Source organism: Anas acuta, chromosome 1, assembly GCF_963932015.1.
Source record: "Anas acuta chromosome 1, bAnaAcu1.1, whole genome shotgun sequence".
Classification (NCBI taxonomy): Eukaryota; Metazoa; Chordata; class Aves; order Anseriformes; family Anatidae; genus Anas; species Anas acuta.
Window position 1 is genome coordinate 66,230,486 of NC_088979.1, and position 12,886 is coordinate 66,243,371.

General features: G+C 47.6%; 1 protein-coding gene across 2 annotated transcripts in view; it reads left to right on the forward strand.

Annotated features, from left to right (window-relative positions):
- Positions 1-10,369: 10,369 nt before the first annotated feature.
- The window catches only part of TBC1D8 (TBC1 domain family member 8), a 46,251-nt gene continuing 43,734 nt past the window's right edge, over positions 10,370-12,886 (forward strand). Inside the window, exon 1 of one of the 2 annotated variants that reach the window (XM_068680438.1) lies at positions 10,370-10,615. In XM_068680438.1, coding sequence (XP_068536539.1) covers positions 10,489-10,615 — 127 coding nt within the window. In that variant the 5' untranslated portion in view covers positions 10,370-10,488. The remainder of the gene's footprint in view (positions 10,616-12,886) is intronic. The other variant, XM_068680446.1, reaches the window with a different exon arrangement.

Below are 12,886 nucleotides of genomic sequence, written 5' to 3' on the forward strand. Positions count from 1 at the left end.
GTCACTGTCAGACAGGAATCTTTGGACCATAAATCTGATCAAACACAGAAACCTCTGTGTTGCTCACTTACACCTGTGAGAGTCTGCTGACTTCAAGGTGCATGAAGGATTTGGTCGAGGGCACATCATCCATCTTCACTGCGAGTGAAGTGCATTCATTCTGTGGTGGGGCCAAAAATTGCCCAACAGGTGGTTTTATTTTCAGGCCAACAATTTACACATGGGTAACGTGGCGTTATTGTACAAGACCCCACATTTGTTGCTGTGCTGTCGTGTCTGAAAGGGTCTCGGGTTTTAAAATTCACACACCTCTTGCTCTTCCTTGTAGTTCTCTTCTCAAAACCCAGTGCAAACTTCCTCTCCCATCCTGCCTATTTATAAGTATACATAGAAACAAATGTTTTGTAAAGATGTGAGAGACATTCTACTTTATTCCCAGGGGCAAATAAAGCCTTTTATTTTTAGCCCAGTTTCCTAAGGAAATGAGACTGATGCAATCACATTGTCTATATGTCAGTCTATCAAATCAACCCTCTTCCCTCCCCCCATCAACTTCTGACCATTAATATATATATATTTTTTTTTTCAGCCAGATCTGACCAAAGGGCAAAATTCTTTCAAAAATATTGAACACGCGTAAGTTTTATGAAAATCAGTGGCTGGGCCAAAGAGACCTCATCTGTCCCCTCCCCACAGAAGCCAGTCCTGGCTGAATTCAGCTGGTAGGCAGCGATGTGTTGGCAAGTCACCTTTTGTGCAGTCACATCACTGCCATGGTGCGTGCTGTCTCCTGGAAGGATGAGAGGGGCTGGAGAGGCAGCTCGGAGGTGTTCCTGGAGGGGTTCTCCTGGGCATGTGGCAGCATTTTAGGGATGAGAGGAGACAAGAAGGGAAGCAGCTGGGGCTGTTGGGTGTGTTGGAGTGTTGGTCAGGGAATGCTTCCAGTTTTCCTTTATATCCCAAAGTGACTGAGTTTCAAGGTGAAGTTCTAGGGAGCTCCTAAATGGTGGCTCAGGGAACAGAGTGGAAAAGAAATGCCAAACCAGCGCTAAAGAAGTGGTCACCACCTTTTTGTCATTAGTTGGCAAGTGTTTCCCAGGTAATTCCTGCTATGGAGAGTAATGTGCACTGAGGAAACAGGGATAGGTCCACATCTAACCAGTCCTTGGTAAAACTCTTGCATGTGCATGTGTTACCTCAAATAAAGAGTGCATTTATTAATTAAGTTGTGGACAATCCGAGTGTTTTCATTGTCACTGTTGGTTGACCTGTTGAGCATACCGAGTATGTGCAGGTCAAGGCAAAAGCCCAGCCTGTTCCTCTGCTGCCTGACCACTGCTCTGCTCCACTGTAGGGTTTGGTCCTGAGCAGTGTCTGTGTGTTTCTGTGCTGGAGGAAAGCAGGAAACATGCACGTAGCACAATTATCTATTTACCTGTGTCCGTAGTGATGTCTGGAAAACAGTCTTAAAATGAAGCCATGACTATAGGCCTAGCGACCTAAGTTTGTATTTCCACTGTGACATAACATGCCCTTATATTTCAGTATCACAGCATTGTCCCCCGTGGCTGGTGTTTTAAGTCTCAGTGGCAACAGAAGTGCATAAACACCTTGGAGGTATGTAGCGTGATGCCTGCATTTTGGAAGAAAGGCACACATGAAAAAGGAAAAACAGATTTGCTTTTTATGTAAATAAGAAAATTCTCATTTTTTTTCCCCAACTAAGAAAAAAGAAGCTTTTTTACTCAAGGGAGTAGAATACCATTTTCTTCTTAGGTAAGATTACCTGGCAGGAATTTCCTGGGGAAGAATAAAGGTTCCCTGTTCTGCAGATGCTTAGCAATTTTGGACACAGACAGAATTTTCATTTTTTTTTAATGTGTTTGGCCTTGGAGTGCATGGGAAAGAAAGAAGGGTCAAGAAGTCCTTACAGCATAAAACTCACACACAGAAATCCAGATGCACACAAGCATACCCCTTGCAGTGCAGAGACAGGAGGCCACCTGGCATCCCTGGTTTCTCTTCCTCTTCCCACCTATCGCAGAAGACCAGTGTCCTTAACTAACACCCTCGAGGAAGTTGTGAAGGTGCAGAGTGTGGTGTTAACACAAAAAGCATGGAGCACACTGGCATCCAAACAAGTCAGAAGACTGGGCCATTTTGCCTTCAGCAGCTGAAACCATTCTGCAAGTATTTCGTATATAATTAAAGCATTTTTTCCCATCAGGTGTTCTGACCTCAGCACACAACTTTGCGTGCTGGGACAGAAGATGGTAAGGTGGGTCAAATAAGGTGATAATGGGCAGAAACCTCCTATTTATAAATACAATATTGGAATTAAACGGAGTGTCTTGTCCGAAGGGGAAACATTAGCTCTTCTCAGGATCCTTGTTTCATGCTTGTGCCCCTGTGCTCAGCCACCATCTGCAGACCCATCCAGCCGTGCCCCTGCCTGCCAGTCATTCCTGTGTTTCCTGCAGAGATCACACCAAGGACACCCACACTGTTGGAAAAGTGCAGCCTCCCCCAGCCAGCTATTATTTCATGTGTGTTAGCCACTGGAGCCTGTGGTTTGGCATCAGAGACCACAGCACAGACATCTTGCTATCACAGCATTAAAACTTCCCTAATCAACGTGGAAGCGGTTACCTGGGCCTGGCACAGCCACCCCAGGCAGCAGTGAAGGCTCATTCACGCACTGCCCCCTCTCCCTGCTTTATTATAGCACCTCTCGTGTCAGACTGAGCTCTTCAGAGGGCTCCCCAAGGGTGGCTCTCCCTGTGCAATAACTCCGTGGCTGCTGCTCATCACCTTCTGTAGGTATTGATGTAATTTCACAACCCCGTGGCACCAGAGACCTCAGCCGGTGAGGGCGGATGCGAACAACAGCTGTCTCCTCTCTGCTATGTCAGCGGGATTTCTTTGCCAATTTCTTTGGGCTACCACTGTCAAGTAAGGGTTAAAAAAAATAACACTGCTGAAATGCCCTTCATGGGCAGAGCCTTCTGTGCGCATCCCATGGAGATAACATCACAGCCCAAAACAGGAACAGCGCGGTCACTGGTGCAGCATCTCTGCCCGGGCAGCAGCTAGAGGGGACACACGGGGGAAAACGCTGAACCAGAAGCTTTTTATTTTTGGTAATTTAATAACGGGCGAGGAACGTTTGTGAACAGGAGCTGAGGAAAGACAAACACGTCCTTCCGCAACACACAATGAGGCAGTTCCCTTGGTGGTTCGTGCTAGTGGGGCTTTGAAGTCCTCACCACCCTCTCAAAGCTTCTCGTGTGGAGAGGGACAGAGGCCTGCAGGAGATCCAGCTTCAGGAGACCCAAGGCCACTGCTCCAGCGGGCTGGGCAGAGGAGAAGGGCCGTGCTGGGGGGCCTGCCGTCACTTCTGCTGGGTGGCCTCCCGATTCAGCCACTTCTTCTGCACCCACTGCCCCCACACGGGGCCTGGCAGGGAGCCCTGGACCACCCAAAGGCCACAAGGGGGTTTGGGGACGAGGGTATGGGGAGAAGGCTATGTGGAGGAAAGCACCACGGAGGAGAGCGGAGGTTGCTACAGGTTTTGCTGGTTCTGCTTCTTGCAAAATCTCCTTTGACATGCGAAAGGAATGCAAAGGGGCAAGACAACGGGAATTAATAAATAATCAGGAATACTCAGTGCTTTTCAGTTCCAAGCGTTTTATAAACATTAATGAATCTTCACGAGCTGCTGGAGAGGTATTTAAGCCGCATTCCGTTTTTATAGATAAGGAGATGAAAGCTCTGGCTGAAGGCCAGAGTTTTCAAAAGTAGAAACTACTTTTAAGAGCTCCACTTGCTGCTCGGCACCAGAACTCCAGAGGGACTGATTGCACGTTTGCCATCGTTGTCACCGGGACGCCAATTAGTTCTGCAAAGGTAGGTCTGAACCCGCAGGCTGAAAGCAACAATAGCTGCTGAAGGTTCAGGCCTTGTTGGCTCGCTGGGTTTCCACAACATGTTTAGGGACACGCTGGTTTGCGAGAGAAATAAATAAATGAAAACATTTTAATTTGTCACCATTGCACCATGGCAAGAATGGAAATAGAGGTTGTGTGGGCTTAAGGTGCTTACAAAGAGGGCAAAGAGGAAGCAAGGTTAAAAGAAAAGACTTCCCAAGCGAACCCATTCATCTGTGCAAATGGGAAGGGAAGCAGAGCATGTTTTCAAATCTTTCCACATCTCCCATAAAGGCTAGGCAGGTGGTTTGGATGCATTTCTCTAAGTGTGTGATGAATATTTTATTCCTGCGAAGAATATAAGCCATGCACGTGTATATAGTTGGTAGCTTTGCTGAAGTGAGGAGGAAACAACACAGGGCTTCATTAGAAATGATGGGAACTGGTAATCCAGTGGAAAAAAAGAAATAGCAGTATAAAATAAAAAATATAGCAGTGCAGTAAAAAAGGAAGAGAGAGTTAGTTATGTTCATTGGGATTATGCATTCTCACTTTTAATTGCTTTGTGGCCATGTTTGCTTCGAAGACTAATGTCTTGTTTGCCTACCCTTGAGTTATGTGGAAATGGAGAGAGCGTCATTTAAATCAGTCGGCAGCTGGAACAGGAGGAAATCACGGAGTTTTCATGCAAAGAAAAGCCTCAGTATGTAATAATGTCAGCTAGGAGCAGAAATATGGTGCTGATCAAAGACGACCAGTTCAAACCCCGTCCTAGGCCTGTGCAGCATGCTTCCTTCCCAGCAATACTGAGAACGGGCTGCGAGAAGTCTCAGCACAGCCTCAGATGTCATAGCAGATCAGTGGAGGATGTCAGAATCAAAACAGAAATGTTCTTCTGGGGATCCCCTCATGTGCAAAAGCGAGGGAAAAATTGCCTGAAAAATTACCTTAAAGTGTATCTGAAAGGCACTCGCACACACATTTTAAAGCCTGTCACAGAGCACTGACACTTGTGTGATCTGGGGTTTGCGTTGCAGCACGGTTTTGCTGCTCTTGAAGTGTTTTTCCCCACGGGTGGGTTGAAATGCTCTGGGGTGAGCAGAAGGGGTGGCTTCTACCACCACGGTCACCCTGGGATTACTCAGGTTATAGCACAGCACCGAGCTCTGCGCTGGAGATACCATTTCCTCCACGGCTGCCAAAAAGGATCAGAGAAAATGGAAAGCTGTAGAGTTTCAGCCAGTCTTAAAGCTGTTTGTCAGCTCCCACAAGGTGATGGGAAATCCCATGGAGTAGCGCAGCATCGGGCCCTGCTGGTATAGGCAGGACGGGGACTGCAGTGACTGTAGGCGAGACCGTCGGCTCTCGTCCTCCAGCTCTGTCACCATCGTGTGCCTGGAGCCATGGCTGGCTGAGAGAAAGGCATGGCTATTTCAGGGCTTCAAAAAGGCTGTCCACGTGAATGATACTCTGGTGAATGTTAATCTTTTTTTTTTTTCCTTTATTTATTTATTTATTTTTCCCCAGAACCACCTATCTGTTGCTGAACCCCCGAAGACTTTTTGATCTTGACCGCTGAAACAGTACAGGGATTTTGGATCAGGAAACAGCCTTGGAGGAAGTTGCTATTAAGCCTGGCCTCTCCACTTCAGGCTTCCTTTGAGACTGTACCGCACGAGTGAATGCCAGCAGCCACGCTTTAAGTGGCGTGTTAGCTCAGCAATACCTTTTCTTATCAAGGTCATTTGCTTTCCCGGCTAAACCACCACTTCTACGCAGAAAATTGCAATTAGAAAAACAGCAATCAGAAACACAGTTTGTGGGGTTTTGCTCTGGGCTTTTCACCTTGTCACAGCTCACAGAGCCTTTACACATTCACCTCTGATTCTGCCACCCTCGTGCTTAGCACGGCTTATTTATCAAAAATATTTTCTGCTTGTTTCATTTTCCTTAAGGAGTGCCGACATATTCTGGGAGGCGAGCTCTCCCCTTCCCACTACAATACAGTAACTATCCTGTGCCAAAAGCAAATGGTATTCTTGGAATGTAGTTTCTTTTTTTGGGGCTGGGCATTCCTGTCCTTTCGTTCCAGCACAATTTCAGCATCTGATTTCAGTGTCAAAGTGGGCAATATAGAAAAGTCCCGTGAAGATGGGTCTGTCTGTAGCTATGTCCTTGAGAATGAAAATAACTCTGAGACAAGGGGTTGGGCCCCTGCAAGACAGGCAAGGAGGGTGTCCTGGCTGGGAATATGAGAAGTACCCTCTTCTTCCCATCATACCACCGACTGCCTCTTCTCTTGGCTGCCTGGGGTCATTTACCAAGGGTGTTTGGCAAGCCGTGGTGAAGAGAGATCCTCTCTGTGCTCTCCTTTGCAGAAGGGGTGTCGTGAAACCGCTGCTCGGGTTTCCCCTCAATCACCTTCTTCCCAGAAGAGGCTTGGCAGTCCTAAATTGCAGAAGTGGGATCTGCAACTGGAAGTCAGGGAGCGAAGCTGGAAGTAAGACAAGACGTGAAATCAGCACCAAAAACACGTTGGGTGGTTTTGACCTAAGTTGCTCATCAAAAGATTTTGGAAGGAATTTTGCCAGCTGAAATATAAAAATGCTCCCTACGATGTTGTTGACAAGGAAAAAAACATGAAATATTATTGCACAAAACCGTGAGTCAAGACCTCTAATCTGTTTTTGCAGTGTAGCCTGTAGCTTAATTACGCTTGCTCCTGAGAGCGTATACATCTCCTTATGTCTTCATTATTGCACGGGCATTAATTTAATCAGAGATAATAAAATAAGCCTCTAATTACAGGCTATAACAGTTTGCTACTTTACCAGAAGAGGTGGGAAGACAAAAACACATGGACCTGTAACCATGAACAGGCTCCTGCAATCCCGTTGCTACAGGACATTGCAGCTGAGACTACTCCAGCATTTCCACAGCAGTCCTCGGTGCAGAAGACCTGGAGTACCTTTACCATCCCCTGGATCCTTTAAAACTCAAGCGTGTCTCGTGTTTGAATCTTTTTAATGGATCTAAGCTCAAGAAATATATATTTTTTGCAGATTCCCAGGATCTGATACGTCCAGAAGGAAGGGTCTTTGCAGTATGGTTTCGACGAAGGCCCGCTGCCAGGAGATGGGAGCTCCGTGTGAATGACTGTGATTTCCCTTCAGGCCCTCTTGTTTCTGCCAAATTTGAAGTGGACTTTCTGCAAGTGAGAAGCAAACATGGCCCCTTTCCAACAGGATGATGTCTGGGAAGGTGTCTGATGAGAAAAACCTTGCAGAGGCCTTTCAGAGCATCTTAAAAAATCCCCTCCTGTAGGGGATTTCTTGTAGTGAAGGAAGTCATTAGCTGGGCACGGGAGGCATTTACTCAGTTGCCTAATCTATCAGATCCCTGAGTTGCATTAGAGAGAACGATCCATCTTTTACTATTTCTAAAATTACTCTGGTCCCTTGGTACACTATTCAGTGCAGTAAGAAAAAATAAAAAATTACGGTCAGCAGGATTTTCGTAGTATCTAACCTTTCCTTTTTTCTTTTTTTTTTTTTTTTTTTTTTTTTTAATTAAATAAAAGTCTCCCTTACTGCTTTAGTGAGTTGTTTTTTAAACACAGTAAATACATCATCTTCTGTCTTTGTGTTTAACACACTGATACTTTAGGCAGCTATTTTGTGCTACACTTCAGTTGTCACTTTCAGCCAAGGTGCACATACATCAAATACACCCAGTCTGAGCTCACAAGTCAGCTTTGAACCTTTAATCACTTCTGTTGTTCTTTTCTTAATCTGTCTCCACTAGATCTACGTCGTTCAAGCACTGAAGTACTCTGAAATTAATATGATATATCAAGCACGGTCCCTTCAGACTTGGGTAGAAGAGGATTGCTATCTGCCCGGTCTGTGAAGGCGATTTGGCTCTACAACGCAGGAAACACAATCTCAATTTACGTGGAAAGCCTGGCAGTCTTAGCACTGGGGATGGATTTTGAGAGTCCTTTCGAAGGTGAGCCTGAGAGCTTAAAGGTGCTGAGTGCTTAAAACTGTTGCTGGGTGCTGACCAAGTGTGCATGGCTGCTCCTTACTTCAGGGAGATAAGGTCTTTTCCAAACCCAGCCAAGTACTAATACGGAGAATCTGAAGAGATGTGGTTCAGTCCTTCAGAAAAATCTCTTTTCTGCTGTCTGGGAGCCAAATGGTTTCAGCCGCAGGGCTCTGGACGTCCAAATTGGCGTGTGGCTTCCAGGGGACGTGACTATGAAAAGCAAGATGCCTGCTGACAACTGGTCTGCCAGAGTCGGCACCCACCAATGTCCAGATGCTTTGGGACTCTCCACGGTGGCCAGACAAACAGGAGAGCCAGACCGTGGTGGCTGCTTGTTTCCTGCCCACAGATGCACAGCTCATTTTATACATGCAAGGAATCCACCTCCTCTGAGCACCTTGGTAATATTGAGAGAAAAAGTAACGTGTGTGCTTTATGGATGAAAAAGATGAGCCAAGAGGGGTTAGGAAGGAATTCAGTGAAAGAAGCAAGAGGAGAAGGCAACGTTTTCCCCATGACTTCCCTCTGCTCCCTTTATACGCTGTCTCAGAGCCTCGGGAGCTATGCAGTTTATGATGCTCCCTCTGAAGCTGCAGTTTATTTCAGGTGCGATTGATTATTTGCTCCAGTGCACTCTGAAAGGCAGACTCCCTGTCTTTTGCTCTTTGTGGCTTAAATGTAGCAGCGATACGCAGCATTATAAATAAACCGAATGCAGGCCAGAAACCTCATTTTATTTCAGTTCTTTCTTTTCAGTTACATCTTAATTTATTTCTGAAGTTATTTTTTTCAGCCTGCTAAGCTTAAGTACCTTCGGGCAATTGTGTAATGCAGTGTGAGATAGCTCCGCTCTCTCCTAGACTGTGTAATAAAATGCAGAGCAAGGTGTATATCTTCACAGCATGCAGTTTTGTGTCTGATAATCTACCAGATTCCCATCCTCTCCGGTTTTGTTTACCTCTCCAGTCACCAGTGATACAAAGCTATTGCTCCACGTGAGATTTCAGGGGAGCCTCAGGCCCAAATCCCGTTCACACAGAATGGAAAGAGCCAGTGCATGACTGCAGGGCTTTCTCCATGGACACAAACCTGCCATCAGCTGTTGCCAAAGGCTTTCCATTTAGCAGGTAGAGGCTGCGTCATTTGGTGATGAGGGACGTACATGTGTGTGGGCTTTTTCCTTGCAGGTTCTTGGTTAAATATTACAACAAGCATGCTCAGCTCCTTCCCGCAACCCCCGCTGACCTCGAGGTTGCTGGCGCCAGTTCAGTGCCAAGGCGGCTGTGCTTCTGCTTCCCCGTCTGTGGCTGCCCTTCTGCTAGAGGTCACGAGAGGCAGGAAAGAGCCCAAGGAGCAGCATGTATGAACAAACCTGGGCCGTGCCACAACAAGGGCCGGGGACTGCCCAAAACCCCTGAGCTGGCAGTTCACGGCAGCTGCTGAGCACTGTACGACTTCAGGCTGGCTTGGCTCAGGAGCATCAGCATCCACCCCCTTTTTCCCCTCTCCTAAGCCACTTCTGAGAGGTTCTTTGTCAACCTCCTTCCACGAATGATTGTCAGGCCGACTTTGATGTGGTTACAGAGCCTGTGACTTTGAAGAAGTGCTCGGCAGATCTCACGACGGCGTTACTGAAGGCAACATGCGTGACATGGGATGCTGAAACACGCTGTGTAGCTCTCGAGGTCTAAAGCAACTCAAAGGTCAGCAGTCCTCTTGGTCCCCTTCCCATTTAGGACTCAAACCAGTGTGCTCAAAAAATGGAGCTGAATGTAAAAAGCAAAACAAAACAAAACAAGAATGGAAGTTAATAATCAACTATCTGAAAAGAGAAGAAATACCTCACTGGGCATTAAAAAGCCAAGTTACATGTCTTCAAGATAGTTTTGGGGGAAGGGAAAACTCTTGAGCTATTCTTATCCTGCAAGAGCCTTTGAAATAACCCCTTCTTGCACTCCCATTAATTTTTAAAGACTTTGTAACGTGGATGCCCATCATCTCCTCCATCTAATAGCCTTTATTTTTATGTCTGACAAGTAGGACGCTCGCAACGCTCGCTGGCTGTGGAGACAAAAGCAATGCTTCAAACCAAAATTGTAAAAAGACGCAGGCACTGCCGTGTTTACCAGATTGGGGTAATCTGTTAAAAACCACACTTTTGCCTGCCCAATATTTCCACTGGCAGCTGGACGCGAGTCCACACGCCCACCTCCCACCGCCCAGACACAGGGAACAGGGAGCTCAGAAATTCAGGGCACAGTTTCCCGAGCCCTCTCAGCTTTGGGATTTTGGGTTAAATCCCATGTTTGGGGGGGATCCCGGCTGCCCAAATGCTGAATATGGAAGCGGGGGTCCCCGCCCCCGGCCCCTGGGCTCCTCCTCCGGCCCCTCCCCGGCGGCCGGGCCCGCTCGGAGGCAGCCGGCGCGGCGCAGCCCGCGGGGGGCGATGTGAGGGCGGCTTTTTGGGGTTGGGGGGGGGTCCCAGACTGGGACCCGGGGCCGAGGGGTGGTCGCCATGTGGCTGAAGCCCGAGGAGGTGCTGCTGAAGAACGCCCTGAAGCTCTGGGTCACGCAGAAGAGCAGCGGCTACTTCGTGCTGCAGCGCCGTCGGGGGCACGGCGACGCCGGAGGGCGCTTCACGGGTACCTGGGGGCACGGGCACGGGGGGGCTGCGGGCACGGGCAGGGGGCTGCGGGCACGGGCAGGGGGCTGCGAGGGGTGCCCGCTGCCGGCGGGGCCGGGGCAGGCTGCGGGGAGGCGGGAGCGGCCTCTTTGTTCGGGCTCGGCTGGTCCCGAGGCACTGCTGGAGAGCCCCTGCCCGAGGCTGCTCCGGGTTTTTGGGGGAGAAATCGGGGCTTTTAGGGAGATTTAGGGGCCCGGGGGGCTGCTCCGGGGTGTGCACGGTGGGTGTTTTACACGGCGGGTGAAACGAGCCCGAGTTGCCGGGTGTGATTGTGGTGTTCCCGCAACCTCTCGCTGCCCCTGGTGCCGCTTCCCACACTGTCGCTGTTACTTTATCAGTTTGTCCCAAGCGCAGCTTCCTAAAAACTTTGTTCTGCCCCCCCATATCCCAGGTTAGCAGTAGATATCCAACAAAACGCCAGCCCTGCTAAAGCGGACGGGACCCTCAGGCAAACGATTTTCCCCGGCCCCCCCCCTCCAAAGCCAGGAACCCGCAGGCCACCCCTTGGTGATCGTGGGTTAGCTTCCAGAGTTAAAAATAACCTTTTACAGCTGCTTGATTTGGGTCCAGGAGCGATCATGAGTCTCAGACCCACAACTGTTAACTCCTCGCGGCGGAGGCTCACGAGCGTACACCAAAACGCACGGTTTCGCTCCCCGCTTTGCGTCCAGGTGAATCGCTTTGCCGAATTGGCTTGCACAAAATCTCTTTTGGCTGGCAGAGCCGAGCCGCTCCTGCCTCCGAAAACATTTACTGAGGGAGCTGTAAGTTCTGACAGTCTGTGAAACGGTTTGGAAATAGCAGTATTTAAGAAGGGATTAGAAATTAGAGTCCTGTAACAAAAGAGCAAGTGTGTAGGCGCGTTAAGCATAGCTGGAGGTAGGCAGCTGGTTTTATTTTTTATTTTATTTTTATTTTTTCCCAATTCTTTACTTGGGACAATCAAAATGGAGACCTGTACTGAGAAACAGTTTGGCTTGGCTGCTCAGTCTGTTTCCTTTTGGTGCCGAGCTTGGGTCTCGATTCTTGCTGTACGTGAACATAGAGCCAGCTTACTGGTACCTGCCCAGAGGGACGGAGACGAAGGTCAGTGAAATGTTTCTGTATTTCAGAATATGGTCTGCCAAGCCGGAGAGCCATAACTTGGATTTTGTTTGCTTTGCTGGTGAAACAAAGCTTAAGTGAGAATGTTATCTGTTTTCTTTTCCCTTCAGTCACTTGAGCCTTGGCCAGTTGCAGCGAGGCTTGGCAGAAGGGTAGGTGTTTGAAAGAGGCAAAGACCCTGTACGTGTCATGAAAGCAGGTGACTCCATCAGAGAGGGTCTCTCAGCTCCTGCATTGGGGCTGCATATGCTCAAGCTGTGTTTCAGTCCATCCGGGATCAACAAGGTAAAAAAAAAAACAATGAGGAGACTTAGGTTTCATAAGCAGAGTGTGCAGATGGTGCTGTGGACCACCCGACATAACTTGCTGTAGGCAGAGTGAAATGGCAGTGCCAGGATTGTGCCACACCTGAGCTGCCCTTCTACTTGTTACTGCAACCTGATGTTTTCCCTCAACCTACGAGAGGACATCTGTTTTATTGCCCTATTCTCATGGTTGCGTTTTTTTTTTTTCTAGGACGCTTCTCTCTCCTTACCCAGGGCATTTTATCCCTTACATAAGAGCAAGTTAGCACAGCTGCAGGGTATATTTTATATGGATTTAATTCCTGAAGGATGGACTAGAGGAGATTTGTCACAGGAAAGTGTTTTCCTTCCATGTCTGCCTTTCTTTCTTTGAGTAGTGTGTTTCACTCAGACTCTGAGCAGATGTTGGTAAGAGAGAGACTATATTTGCTGTTGTTATTTGATTTGTCTTCTAGGGCAGTTGCTGAATGTACAGCAGGTTTGCAAACAGTAGGTACAAAAAATGATGGAGGCGGTGTTTAACTGTTCATTACCTGACCGGAGTAATTCTTTTCATGTCTTCCTGAGGGATATGTTTTTAGAGTAAATGTTTAACTTGCCAGTTAGCCTGGATCTCTACTTGAGACCTTTGTTGGATTAGAGACTCAAGAAGGAAATTGGTAATGTTTTAGAAATACTGTAGAGAAGCTGAATTTTTTAATTAGCAACTAATTTTTAAATTAATTTGAAATCAGTTTTTTTTTTTTTTTTTTCCTGAAATAATTTGCTCATTAATTTATGTTGATTATAGATTTTTTTTTTTTTCACCATTACTGGAGACC